General features: G+C 35.4%; 2 protein-coding genes and 1 non-coding gene across 3 annotated transcripts in view; 1 reads left to right on the forward strand and 2 right to left on the reverse strand.

The window, feature by feature from the left end:
* Positions 1-14,546, reverse strand: part of LOC142338415 (non-selective voltage-gated ion channel VDAC2-like) — a 420,938-nt gene that overhangs the window by 117,088 nt on the left and 289,304 nt on the right. The gene's annotated exons all lie outside the window — the stretch shown is intronic.
* The window catches only part of LOC142339892 (sperm flagellar protein 2-like), a 224,973-nt gene that overhangs the window by 33,147 nt on the left and 177,280 nt on the right, over positions 1-14,546 (forward strand). The window contains exons 25-28 of the mRNA XM_075390265.1: positions 3,696-3,819; positions 7,103-7,267; positions 9,049-9,170; positions 11,227-11,368. Coding sequence (XP_075246380.1) covers positions 3,696-3,819; positions 7,103-7,267; positions 9,049-9,170; positions 11,227-11,368 — 553 coding nt within the window. The remainder of the gene's footprint in view (positions 1-3,695; positions 3,820-7,102; positions 7,268-9,048; positions 9,171-11,226; positions 11,369-14,546) is intronic.
* On the reverse strand, positions 8,109-8,181 carry Trnav-aac (transfer RNA valine (anticodon AAC)). Its single transcript has one exon. It is a non-coding gene; the product is annotated as a tRNA-Val (tRNA).

Consider the following 14,546-nt stretch of genomic DNA (forward strand, 5'->3'; position numbering starts at 1 on the left):
ATGTGCCAATTTTCATCGACAGCACAACAGAATGTTTTGTATAGTAGTGAATAATATGGACTACGTCCCGTTATTTCAAGTTCTCAAATTTTGCCAACCTACCGACGTAAAATTTTATCGAGCGAAAACCAGCGATATCGCTCCTGGGGACGACAGGACCTCTATAAAGTACTTCTAGCATGAATGTGTTTCACATCGAAGGCCATGAGCGATATCATTAGAAAGTCAATCCATTACAGGGACATTTGTTTTTTGCTTTTTTAAAGGTTTTTTACGTTTGTTTTTTGAAGGTTTTTTACGTTTGTTGTTTTTTCGATTCTCTACCAGGAGTTCTTTGTGTTTGTGGATTGTTTGTAGTATGCTTGTTTCCGGATCTTAGTTCTATCGGTCATTAGACCGCTTTTCGCGCGATAATTTATTGTCCACTAGTATTTTAAGTTCACTTTTTGTTATCTGGAAGTTGCTGTTCTTTTGTTTTTTAAATTTTTTGTTCACATTAATGTATTTTGTCACATATAATCAATCGATCAATTCACAAAGGCGTGCTCCACTTTATAAAGAAGAATCAGAAATCGATGTCAATAGTTTTTGACCTATTTTGCTTTGGAGTAAAATATTTGAACGAGTGATGTACACTCGAATGCAACAATATCTTGAAGATTTCTCGTTGTTATACAAAAAGCAGTTCGGTTTGCCATCTAAACCTTGTACAATTGATGCGTTGGTGGAATTGACTGAGAAGATAAGGACTTCGGTTGAGATAGCGATCAGTTTTTTTTTGATTTAAGAAAACCTTTTGACACTGAACCTTGATATTATGGATAAATTAGAAAATTATAATTTTTGAGGAAATTGCTAAAAGTGGTTGGACTTATATCTGAAAAAGAGCCCGCACAGTGTTGAAACAATTGGCTTCTCTTCTGTGGGGAAGACCTTTTTGGTATCCCACAAGGCTCGGTAATAGGTCCTCTGCTATTTCTAATATTTATAAATGATTCGCCTCGTGCATTTAGCACGTCGGATGTTCTTCGTTGATGAGACAAGACCCCCAAATCTAATTCTAAAGTCAGCGACGTCCAACATGATCTGTTAGCCATATATAATTGGCTTAATGCACATAAATTTTATCGTAATTTGAGGAAAGCAATGAATATAGGAAAGCGTGTCTGCAATTATTTTTCAAGTTAAATGGTGGCGACGTTAAAATTAAACCACCGTGCAAGTACCTCGATATTCTTGTTGACAACAAACTTTCATATCAAGGTTACGATTATTCTTTTAAATTGCGACCAGAAACGCAGTGCGGTGTGATATCGAAATTAGGGTACTATGTCCCACAAAGCTAGCTTCTAATTTATTTTTTTCTGTGACATTGAACTTTTTATTCAGTATAGTCTGCTTGTGTACGGTCATTGTAGCTATTTTCTGTTGATGCTATCGGCGTTTTGTTTAAAAAAATTTCTCAAACTTTTGTTCCGTAAAACGCAGGATAATTGTTGCGACCTTTTCGAATACACTAACTTATTATCAATTGTTCAAATTTGTCTATGATCATTTATAAGTGTGCCAAAATAAGATCACCCAAATTAGTTGATTGTTTTTAAGAATACAAGAGAAATCAGTCTGAACAGTTTGCCAGACGCAAATTTTAACGCAATTTTGTTAAATATTCTGCAGGTGTTTTTTTTAAATTTATTAATTGCTAATATCCTGAAAGTTTTGCAATATTCAATTTGTGTAAGTTAAAGATGTTTGATCATAGTGTTTAGTATTTTGAAATTTTTGTAAATGGAGATTTCTTTAAGCTTATTTTTCGCTTTTATTTTAAAAAATTTTTGTGATGTTGTTAATGTTTTACTGATATTTCTCCCAGTAATTTGAAGCACTAACACAGTTAGCTCTTAATTCGCAGAGAGTTTTGTTTCCATTTACTTCTGCATATAAACACATGCAGTTAATCTCTATACTTTTTTCTGGTGCCCTCTGTTGAATCTGTGTAACTCATTGAAAAGTTATGTATCCTTTAGCTTCGAACGTTTGTTTGCCGTTCCTGTGTGGCCAGTGAGGTGCATGCTGCCATTATTGGTTGCAGAAATTTTTAAACTGTACCTTGCACAAGGTGCTAGATTGTTCCAGATTTTTAAAATTATTTTGCGTAAGTTTTTTTTGTGCTTTTAGTCATATCAGTTTAATATCAGTTTCCTAAGTGCCTAGCAAACTACCAACCATGCTATTTTCATTCAATTGTTGCTGATTGTCTGCGACACAACTCTGAGTTTTGAATCAATTTTGGGATTTTTATTATTCAGTTGTAATTATTTCGTCTCAAGTTTTTTGCGTGATTTTTAAATTTTGATTTACTATTTCAATTTGAAGTTTTTATTGAGTATTGAGTTCAAGAGTAAATGGGTCACGCTTGAAGCAGAACGTAAGACCCCGTTCACTGTCCCTCCCGAGAATCAATGCTTCTTAGATCTTGCCTTATGTCATTATTTTGTTTTTTTCAAAGGACAATTTTATTTCTCAATTTTATGCTTCAGAATATAGCTTTTCTTTGACTTGTTTTCGGGCAACTGTTGCAATTGGCAAATTAGGACACTCAGTCTAAGTTTTTGCTTTGCTAAGCTCAAATATCTTCCGTTTTTTGCTGTAATCTTTTTAAAGAGGGTTTTAGACCAGTTTTTAGAATACACAATATGTACCCGGCCGTGTAAGATTTTTTCTTTTTTTTCACCTATGGCTTTGACGATACTTTCATAAGCTCTAAATTGAAACTGAAACAGTATTGAAGGCACGACAGTTGGCATTTGATGGTTGCTGGTATTATAAAGCCAAGAATTTTTCGCTGGGAACAGATAATCGATGCAGAAAAGCTCAACAATGTTTTTTCTGTTTCTGAAACATTTTTCAAGAAATTCTGAAAATAATTTTTTCTGGTTCTGATCATACAGTCATTCAACTTGTACCCAGTATTTGTTTTCCGCAATCAGAACTTGATCTTTGAGCGAATGTTTAATTGGTATTAAAGAGAAAATGATTGTGATTGTACGAGTTAAGTTCCCATGTTCTAAGTTTTTCAGGTATGCTAAAAGTTATTAAGTTCCAGTTTGGATACTGTAAAATGTTGCGAAACTTTGGCTTTGAATTTTGTTACATGTTTTTTGGAGCTATTTTTTTTCTATTACTTGTATGAAAAACTTTTGGATGTTCAGATCTCCATTAGTATTGCAAAACAAAATGTAAGATTCGACGTCTATGTGGTCTTACGATAGATTTTTTTAATGTGCTGTAATAATGTGACTCAGCATATTGTTGCATGAATTGAGAGTATAATATGATCGGCACACGCATAACGCATATTCACCAACCGTTTTTCCTCATATGGTGATTCATCTACATCTTTTGACCCCGATTCATATGCTCCCTTTTTTAACGTCATATCTCTCCGCTCCTCTATCATTTCACTCCAAAACCCTTTCCTGAAACTTTTCGTATCTCTATTTTTGAGTATGAATCCCTTAACTCTTTAGCCAAATCCGACATATTCCTTATATTGAATGTTAATTGTATCAATTTTATGAGGAAATAAAATCGGGGTAATATGATCGAGGTTAATTGTTAGGGGTTGAAACTAATAGAGGCGGAAAGGCGGAACCGTTTGGATAGTACTGTAAGTTTTGGCCCTATTTGTGCAGGCAAATCCCCGAAGGACAGGGTTGGGTGTTGGATGATTTTCCTCTGAACTTGGAGCAGGCTCAACAATTTGAAAAGTTCCTCACTGGCTACGATGAGAAAGCAGCCGCACTTCAAGAAGAAATGGTGAGCGAATGGGGAAATTTATATATTAAGAGCAATTAAAGATGAAGATGAATAATTTTCGCCCCAACAAGGAAAAGGTTTGCACATAAAGTTCCGACCCCGCTCATCTACATTTTTCACTTAGTTGTCTACCAAATGAGGAAGAGATAAAATAAATGACATCAGCATATCGTGCAACAAATTACAAAAAGGATAAAACAATCTACCTTAGAGGGCCGATGAGACCTGTGACTACCATAATTTGACTACCAGAAACGACGGCGATAAAAAAAACAAATAATTACAAATATTAATTACGACCAAAACTCGTTGTCCATTTTGTGGAAATCATTAATAACCAAATAAAAATGGCATCAGATAAAATTTATACTAAAGAAGATTAAACTTCATTAGAGAAACTACATGAGACTTTTCCTCAATGCGACTGGGTAACAAGTCGACAAGAAATGAGCAAAAGGGCCAAGTTAAATAAAATGCTGCTTCTTTTTTGAAAAGAATTAATGTCAAACTGATTAGAAACCTTATGCGTCAAATAAAATCTTTGAGAGATTCGTTTATACATCCATAAAGAGCGATTGAGACCTTTCATTGTACAGGATAATTCATGTTACTACCAAAAGAACAAAAATCACAGGCAAAAGGAAAAAAAATGCACGAAAAAATGTGCACGAAAACGATGTCCCAGCCAATTAAACATTGAGCTGTTCACTACAAACATTAAAAAATTTTGATTGCGTTTTTTAAGTGACCAAAGGACAGCCCATTGTTGTTATACTGTGAAAAGAAAATAAAACCTATAAAGATGGGCGAGTATGCAAAAAGCACGAAAATTTTGTGAAAACTGGTTGTACCAAGAACAAAGACCATCTGAGAGAAATGAAACCCTTATAAAGAGCAATTTGTGGTTTAAGAGATGAGGGATGCTACGTGTCTGTCGAGTTACTAAGCTACATGTTAACAGAAATATGGTAGGCAAATCTCAGAAATCCCTTGTCTTTTTTAAAAAAAACAAATGATTTCAAAATTCGTAGCCAACGCAAGTTTTCGACTAGAAGAGTGGACAGTTTTTCTTGCAACTTCTTCGAAAACTAATGGCGCCTGTTTTTAGTGAGACTAAGTAGTAAGACTATAAAATAACAATAAATACAAGCATAACTAAACAATTCTACTAACAACTTTATGAAACCACAGTGTTGAAGCCATTTAATTTATAAAATATTAACCGCAAGAAAATTAAATCTCCAATTGCGCCTCCTTTGAACATCATGAAGTCGTTTTTCGTTTTGTAAAACAACTATCTCAAAATGACAGCGAAAAACCCCACAAAATTTGAAAGTATCTAAATTTCACAAAATTCTTCTGAAACAAATGGCCTAAGCACTGAAGACATCAGTCAAGGCGTTTGGCAATTGAAGAATTATTGTTTGGTTGAACAAAACTTTAAAGAGATTTCTCAATAATGAGGCTAAGTTACGAAAATGATACAACCTTGTAAAATACGAAAAAAAGTGCAAACAAGAACAAAAAGGGATAAATTGAATCATACTTTTACTTTTTTTCAATCAATTAAATTTGAAAGTCAATAAAATCATTAGCTATATAAAAATATCAGTTTTTAAGTTCATATACGTAACTATAGTTGGCCACTGAGAACTTTAATTACACAATATTTGCCATACGGCAACAAGAATTGACTACGAATACATGGCAAAAATAAAAAAAAACTCTACCAAATTCAGCACGATAACTGTGTCGCAGCCCTTCAAACCATGTTAAAAACGGAAAATTTGTTTTCAATTACGGTTTTTTAAAGCTTTTTTTTCAGTTAGATTGTTAATTAATGGGACATTTTACCGAAGAAACAAAAATAACAACAAAAATGAGCAATTATGCACAAAAATTCCAAAATTTTGTTTGAAAACTCGTAGTACAAAAACCACGAAACCGTTCTTTTCAAGCAATCCGCCACAAAATCAGTTTGTAATCTATAGGAAAGATTGTTTCACTTGTATTTACTTAGAATAGCCCTAAAGTTGACGGAAATAATATAAAAGAATTGACAAGCTCAAAATCACTGAAATTTCCTTAAAACTAATACATTCAATGACATAAGATATATGAGGTAACAACCAAATGCTTGGTACAGGTCGCCTTACACCTCTTGATGAAGCCATATGGACCTTTGAATTGTTGGAATTTAGTAATCAGAGGGCAAAGAGAATCACAATTGAAGGCAAAACACAAGAATTCAGTTAAAGTTTACTAAAACTCTTCTTCAAAGCCATAAAAACCATTAGGTTTTCTGAAAACAATTTATATCTACATTCGGCCTCATTTTTACGTAAAGGGGAGTTGTCATTCAAAGAGCAGTGAATAACAAATTTTGTCAGTAGTTAACCTAAAAAACGAAAACAAATAATTTTGAAAAAAGGCAGCACCAAAAAAAAGTTGAAAAAATTCTGATTGTAAGAATTCATGATGATATCAAACCTATGCCTGATTTTGCCGCGCTCCCAGAAAACCGCCCAAGTGTTCCAAATTCTTGTGATCTAGACAAGTTATTGAGTGAAATACTTCATGATGCATTTTGTATATTTATCGATTATAATTCTTAATTAGAAATATAAATTATAATTCCAGAAGCCTTTTACAGGGCGCCGAGTTTCAACTAGCTTTCTTCTGGAGCTCAGAGAGATTGTGTCAGCGGTTGCTAGTTCTCCGCTCTCGGCGAACTTAAAAAAAAGTGGAGCAGAAATGCTTATTTTGTCCAATTTTTTGAAGAAAAATGTCTGCATTTTGAAAATTTTGTCAAAATTTTTAGCCAAAGAAACTCAAATCGAACCATTCAGCAACGCTCTTCTGTCTCTAGCGGTAACAATTACGCTCTACCGTTAAAAATTTTATTTTTAAATATTATTAGGCAAAATTGTGCCAAATTTTAGCAAAATTACTGAAAAAGTAAATAAAATCGGCCAAAATTGTCTGAACAAAAAAAACCCATTTGAATATATCGTTCCTCCCTCCCCACTAATATGGCGTTCGGAACAAATAGGGTAAAGAATTTCTTTAGGAGAGCTCAATTTTTAAAATATCAGCTGTCTTAAATTCTGTTTTGGAAAAAAATGGATATATGTCGAGATGTTTTCTGTTCATTGCTTTCCTTCTTGCAGCTTTTTACTAACTGATCTTATTTCCAACTTAATATTGTTATATGTTAAATTCGATCATAGAAGCGCTAATCTTGTCACGGGTTCAGTAGGAGCTTAAATATCTTGTGTTAAAGGAGAAAGCAAGCAAAAAGCCCCGTAGGCCAGAGCTTGTTAACAACCCTAACCCTGCCCCGGAAGCAGCTGCCCCCGAGAGTGGAATTGACCTTCTCCTTCTTTTGGACATCACAGATGAGGAGGCATTGAGACGTAGCGAGGGCAGAACTGTCGCTCCAGTCAAGGTCAGTGCTCTCCCTTTGCGGTAATCAATCATTCAATGAGGGGGGGGGGGGCAACAATAGGAAAGACCCCTTTTTTGTGGGTGCAGAATTGCATTTTTTGGTATTCTCAGCTGAGACTTCTTACAAATTTAATGAAATTTATGTGGCATATTTTGCAAGCACACGTCAATGACTTCTGAGATCTTTTGCCCCCCCCCCCCCCCCCGCCGGGCAGCTGCCAAACGCAGGATTTGCAATCTAATGGATCATTGCACATCTTACGGTTGGGGAAAAATAATGGCTATACTCAAAAGTGTTCTGATTGATAGGCTGCTAAAGTGAATGACCCCATTCGATTCTTACAGAGGAAAGCTTTGTTGCTGAGGTTCAGTCCCTGATCAAGCCGCTCCTAAAAGGGACAGCTACACAAAAGTTATTGTAACAATTATATTAGTCCTATTGGTCTACTTGCTCTGTAGTCTTGAAAAAGTAAATGAAGCATTGCTGGATTTTGGGTACCCATTTGTTCGGGCGATGATTTTTATTTTCCCCGAATCCAAAAATGCATGTTCTACTGTATATTATACTGCGCATATTTATTATGTATGTACTTCATACTAAGGTTGAATGTGCTGCCGCTGAGCTGCTAGTTGAAATGGTTAAATTATACGGCGTTGGCTGTATAAATGCAGTGCTAGCGTTACGCGTGTACTCTGAAAGCGCTTGTAAGCATTAAATATCTTTCCCTATAGTTAGTGAATCAGAGTAATTATTCTCAAATTCGTGTAGAAGACTTAGAATTTGAAAAATAAAATTCCTTATCAAAATAAAAGAACAATTTGCTATGACGCTGGAAAAAGCTTGATGCCACCCAGGCTCGAACTGGGGACCTTCTGCGTGTTAGGCAGATGTGATAACCACTACACCATGGCACCTTATGTAATGTCAAATGCTGAAGTTAGACAAAGTAGTTACTCAATGTATTTCAAAATCACAAACCGATAATTTTCTCAAAAATGTCTATCCAAGCAGATCTGAGGAATTTTAACCGGAATCATTTATACACCTGGGACAATAGTCCACTTCATTAACACTATCGTCGGCGTAAATCTACATGAGGAGCATATTATGGCAAATGTTACTCAATATTTCTGGAAAATATAATTTTAAAGTATAAACTGTAAATTCAAATTTTATAACCATAACAAAGTTGGGTTATACATTTAGTTTTTAAGAATCGGCTTTTCGTCCACCAGCATCATAGCCGAAGCGATGGAAACTATTTATTGATGAAGAAAATCAAGTAGCAGCAGATAGCTGATTTGTTAGAGCGGAGGCCTGTAGAGAGTACTGATATCCTTAGGTCCCTGGTTCGAGTCCGGGTCGGCGGAGTTTTGCAAAATTATTTGATATAATAAATGTTTATACTAGCCCCCCTCCTCCCTCCCTCCCCCCCCCCTCTCACTCAGCCCAATATAGCCGTTAATTTAGCACACCCCCAAAAATCTAATTTTTCGCGAATTGTAAGAGTGATAATTGCATTTCATTGAAACAAGAGTGTCTTGGTAGATTGAAGGCACTTTTAGAATAGTTTCCTAATAAAATTTAAAAATCGAGCCCTTAGCGCTAGCAGGAAAGATGCGCTAGCAGAAAAAAATCAGATTTTCGGGATGAGCGGGGTGTTTTCAGTGCGAGATGAAAATCAACCATAAGAAAAAATTAGTAATGAATTCATTGGGAATGATGTAATGCTGTTTATGATGGTAACAATCAGTCTTAATTTGTTTCTTTTCTGGTTATAGGCAGTAGAGTACCACCAGGAGTACAAGCCTCCCCCTGAGGGAGCGGCCACTGGTTTGTCCGGTCAGGAGAAAGTGGAACAGGTGCAGGATCCCAACTATGACAAGGAACAGATCCAAAAGAGGTGAGAAAAGAGTGTTTGGATCTTTTCCGTTTGCGGGATTGGGGAGTGGTTAACGGTGGTTCCGTTTCTTTGTGAAGTTAGTGCAAAAAGTAGATATGAAAGAGTTTTCGCTGCTCGAGCATTTTTTTTTTCGGTTTACGTGCGCTTTTTTTGTTATTGATTATATTTTATCTTTCAAATTTATATCTCTGGCATATATTAGGATACTAAAGGGCTCTTTTAATCCTTTTTGAGATTTTGGACAATCATTGGGACATCTTGAAGCTTTTTTTTTATGTGAAATAAGCAGTTTTTCAAACGGGTATTCTGAATATCAGTTTTCTATGAATATTTTTTTGTTCTGAAATGGGAAATTCGAAAATTCGAGCAAAAATGGCTCCTATACTCACAATGGTTGTCCTTGTTGAGTGTTGAGGGAAAACATAAAATGGGAGTCTGCTTTTCTTGTTCTTCTTTTTCCTTCCTTTTTTGAGATGTGGAGCATGGTCAGTTGATATTTGAATTGGTCTTCGAGATGTTTCCGGTTGCTGCTGGCTGTGCTTTTTAGCACACATTTTGCCCTTGACCGTTTTGATTTTTCGAGTGACTTTTATGACTCCGCTTGACCTCTTGATTTTTTTCGTGATCTTAATTGCTTTCTCCTTCATAAATTTAAGCAGCTTAACTCGGGCGGTAGTTTCCAACTAAAAGTCATATCAAAGACGCTTCGAAAACCATTGGATCATTTTTCTTACTTCAATATTTATGAGTGGCCTTTATAAGATTAATGGCATCATTTGAAGCCCCTTAATAAACCTACCGCTATTACTCCCCCACTCTCGCCTGCAGCAGGCTACAATAGAATTGAATTCGAATTTTGGGTAATTTTACTTTGTCCAATGTTTCTGCTCAGAGAATCTTGATTTATGATGTAATGGTTAAGTGACTCTGCTTGAACTCACTGAGAACTTCTGGCGTTTAACCAGAACCGCGAACCGGTTCGAGATAATAAGTCAGAATTTCGAAGTGACTTCTGCAGAGTCACTTAACCATGCTTAAAACACGAAACGCGCACGTTTTAAAATGACGGAAGTCAACTTCTGGCTAAGTAGCAACTTCTGGCATTTTAGCTTCTGGCACTGCAGACTTTCGGCATTTTAAAATGTGCACGTGAGCGTTTTAAGGTTTAATCATTGGTATTCAGTTCAAGATCTTGAGGGCGAATGTGCTATTTTTCGATAACTGACTCTTCAATAATATTAAAACACTCACGTGCACATTTTAAAATGCCGAAAGTCTGCAGTGCCAGAAGTTAAAATGCCAGAAGTTGCTACTTAGCCAGGAGTTGAATTTCGTAGACTTTCGTCATTTTAAAACGTGCACGTTTCGTGTTTTAAGCATGGTTGAGTGACTCTGCAGAAGTCACTTGGAAATTCTGACTTAATATCTCGAACCGCTTCGCGGTTCTCGATAAACTCCAGAAGTTCTCAGTGACTTCAAGCAAAGTCATTTAACCATTACTTCATTTATAACATCAGATAAGATTGCCTCTAGAATTCCATATGTTTATTAATAGCCGCCCTCATCTTCTCAGCCGGCTATTATAGCGCTCCTATTTTTTACAATTCAAAGAATTTGAATTGTATTGGGGCGCTGTCTTTTTTTAAGATCTGTTCACACATTTTCATGATTTTTGAAGTCAAATTGGAGTAGTGATTTTGGTCACGCCGAAACAGGAAGTGGAGCGAAAAAGCGAGTGAGAAAACGGTGTTTGAACAAAAATTCGGTTTCTCGGTAGTGGTTTTTTGTTCACATGCGGCAACTTCACTCTGATTTTTACTGTTTTTTCGATTTGTTGGATCGGCTTTTTTCTAAATGGTTTTCCCAATCCATTCACAGCTCATTCTTGATCAACGCCAGCAGTTCTCAGTGACTTCAAGCAGAGACACTTAACCATTACTTAAAGACTCCTGCTTGTGATAGAAACAAAGGCGCTCGAGGATGTTCTGCGCTCCTCATTGGGAAAGATCGTGTTAGAAATAGGTCCATTAGTTGAAACAATTCTCCTGTTTTATAGACTGGTTGGCTTTGAAGACAGCTGGACTGCAATTGAGTCGTGGTATCACAAGTTCAATGTAGTCTACAGTGTTGACGGGAACAAGGAGAGGGAAGAAGTGTTCTACGACGTGGACAGACTCGTTCAGGAAATATTCCGAAAGGTATTTCTTGTTCAATTATTAATGCACTATTATACTTAATGCCATTAACTTAATGTTAGGAAGAATTGAGACAAATTTTTTGACATTTCTGACTTTTTGTGCTTTGTTTACTATGCTTATCAGCTCAAATAGTTTTTACGTAAAGAATACACAGAATCAAGGATCTGAATTGCTAATGGAAGCTATTTGATTGTTAAGCAAATTCAAAAGAAAAAGATTTGTATTGGTAGGATGCTGAACGCAAAGCAAGCCGAAGTAAAAGTAAGCCAAAACCAAGCCGAAATTTATCTGATAGTTATGTAATCTATCAGATATAATACATTGTTAATTGCTCTTGAACGGAGTTCATAGCAATTATTGTAAACGTGTGTCTTTTTTATGCAAAATATTTTACTTGACGGTTTTTGACTTTTCGAGTGACTTTTACGCCCTTGACTTTTTGCGTTTCGCGTGATCTCTCTCAATCACAATTTCAAGCAGCTGAACTCAATTGGCAGCAATCTAATGCTAAAAGTCAAATGAAAATTGCGCCGAAGCTGGTGCCGTTTTTCACTTTAAATTTCAATAGTGGTATATTTTAACCTCTAATGTTGTTATTTGAAGCCCACTATTGAATTTTTTAGTCCCATTTAAGTCCCCTCCCCCTACTGAACCAAGCTGCAATTGATTAGAGCTCCCACTAGTCGTTCGAGAGCAATTCTTCCGACGTTTAGTCGGTTATGTTTAACCGGTAAAATCAACACTGCGCATAGCATTATAGCGCATAATGTATTCCAATGCAACAACGAATCAAAACTGCATCAATTTTTAGACATCTAGTGGGTACGGGCCTCAGCGGACCGCTGTCCATGGCCGTGCCTCTCATCTGCTTTGGGATGTAATCCGGAAACCGCGGGATGGTTATCGCGGCGAAGCGCGCCCACCGGCCTGCCAGGGGCAACTTAAAATACGGGTATCCCAAAATTTTTCGGCTTACTTAACCTCATTTTTGCTGGCGTGACCACCACCTGCAGGCTAAAACGTAGCAATTTTGTGGTTAAAAATGTAAGTACACAATTTTCTTTTTTTTATTTGGAGATATTTTTGATCAGATTTTTTGCGTTCCAACGATTTTTTTTTACTTCTGAATTTGAGATTGTGGGTAGGTTATATATATCGGCAACAGTTTTGGAGCACCGTCAGTTATTTACTTTACTTCAACTCGAAATTTGTTCAAGAGTTATCTTGGATTAAACTGTTGCAAACAGAATATTTTGTTTTATAGGGCATTGTCGAATGCAATAAAATGTTTCTATTTGTTCCGACCCCAGTTGTGGGGAGAAACTATATACTCAAATAGGTTTTTTGTTCAGACAATTTTGGCTGATCGATATATTCATCGTAGAGAAATGTGAGTGGTGTTTTTGAAAAGCTCGTCCAGCGTAAAATTCGAAACGAAAGATTTTTTTGAATTTTGCCTTTTTCGAGGATTTATCGAGGATCGAAAATTTTTGTGAGCACCGATATTTTACATGATTTTGTTCACTTTGTGTAATTTTTCTATTTTTATACATTTTTTAAAAATATTGATTCAAAATTACATTCCACGCTACAAAAAGAAATAATTTTGAGTTCCTAATACACGAAAGGCGATAAAAAGACCAGTTCTGGTCTCACGGGTAAGTTTACTATAAAAAAATTCGAATACTATTTGAGAGCTCTTGTTTTAGAAAAAGTTTCATATTTTTTTGTTTCTTTTATGTAACCTAGAGACCAGAGGTTTATACCGGGGTTCTGTTATTTAATGACAAACCGGATTTACAGTCTAATGAAGCACAATGAACAAAAAGTTTGTTTTCAAGGAATCTCTCGTGTATTTGTTTGGCTTCGAATCGGAATTTTTGTAATTATAAATGAAATTTTGATGATCTTTTTGAGTTTTCACTAAATTTTTAGAGTTCTATGTTATCGAATTGTAGACTAAAATTGCAATAGTTTTCTTAATGAGCTTTAAGTGAACCTATCTAGATTTTTGAGTGGACAGCTAATGGCTGTTAAGACTTTAAAAATGATTTTTCGAGAAAATTTTTTCAACATTAAGCGACGATCAAAAACTTATTTTCGTGAATTGTAAGTCGGTCTCAGTAATAACAGGACCCTCTTCCTTTCTACTGCAATCAAAAGTAATATGATTAGCGGTTTAATCTTCTTAAGATTTGTTATATGACATCAATGTAGCAAGATTTTTCAAAATTAAAAAAAAATCGGATATTTTCGTATTATTGACCCCTCTTGAAATCTTATCACATTATCTTAACATTGATATCTCCCATTGGCTTAGAGAAACTGCTGAATGGATCTTTGAGAAGTTTTCAGAGAAACACTTATGGTTTAAATGGCTTCGACAATTTCTTCACGCACTTTTCCACTGAATTTTTGTTTTTTGCCTGCATTTGTTGTTGTTTCCTTAGTCTTAAGACTGATTGTTATGTCTTTTTGATTCCCAGTGTATGGAAAACATCCTGGTTCTCTTATCGAGGCATAATAGAGCCTATTTGAGTACTTAGAGAGCCTATTAGAGAGCCTATTTGAGTACATAGTAGAGCCGTTGAAAGTTATTAAACTTAATGCCATTTAAGACCTTGAAATTAATTTTTTGAATTTTTTTTAACATTAATCCATCTTAAACTTATTTTCGCGAACTGTAAATCAGTCCCAGTAATGACAGTCATGTTATTCTGATATTGATGGCTCCCATTGGCTTACAGAAGACGTTCAATTGATCATAGAGAAATTTTTCAGAGAAAAACATTTGTCTTAAATGTCTTCGACACTTTCTTCTTGCACCATTCTACAGAATTTTTGGTTTTCGCCTATATTTGTTGTTTTCATGGTCATAAGACTTATTGTGATTAATGTGATTAGAGCTTATTGATTACCTATGCTTGCGAAATTGCTTTTACTACAATTGAGGTATAGCTGAGCGTGTTTTTTTACTTTCGTTGAAAGTTATTGAATTTAATGGTTTTTCAGACCTTAAAAATGATTTTTCGAGAAATTTTTTTTAACATTAACCGATCATAAAGTTATTTTCGTGAATTGTAAGTCAGTCTCAGTAATGACAGGACCCCCTCCTTTCTACTGTGATATAAAATTATCTGGTTAGCGGTTATATCTTTTTACTATTTGTTATGACTTC

The sequence above is a fragment of the Convolutriloba macropyga genome, chromosome 1 (assembly GCF_964194025.1).
Source record: "Convolutriloba macropyga chromosome 1, txConMacr16.3, whole genome shotgun sequence".
Lineage (NCBI taxonomy): Eukaryota > Metazoa > Xenacoelomorpha > Acoela > Convolutidae > Convolutriloba > Convolutriloba macropyga.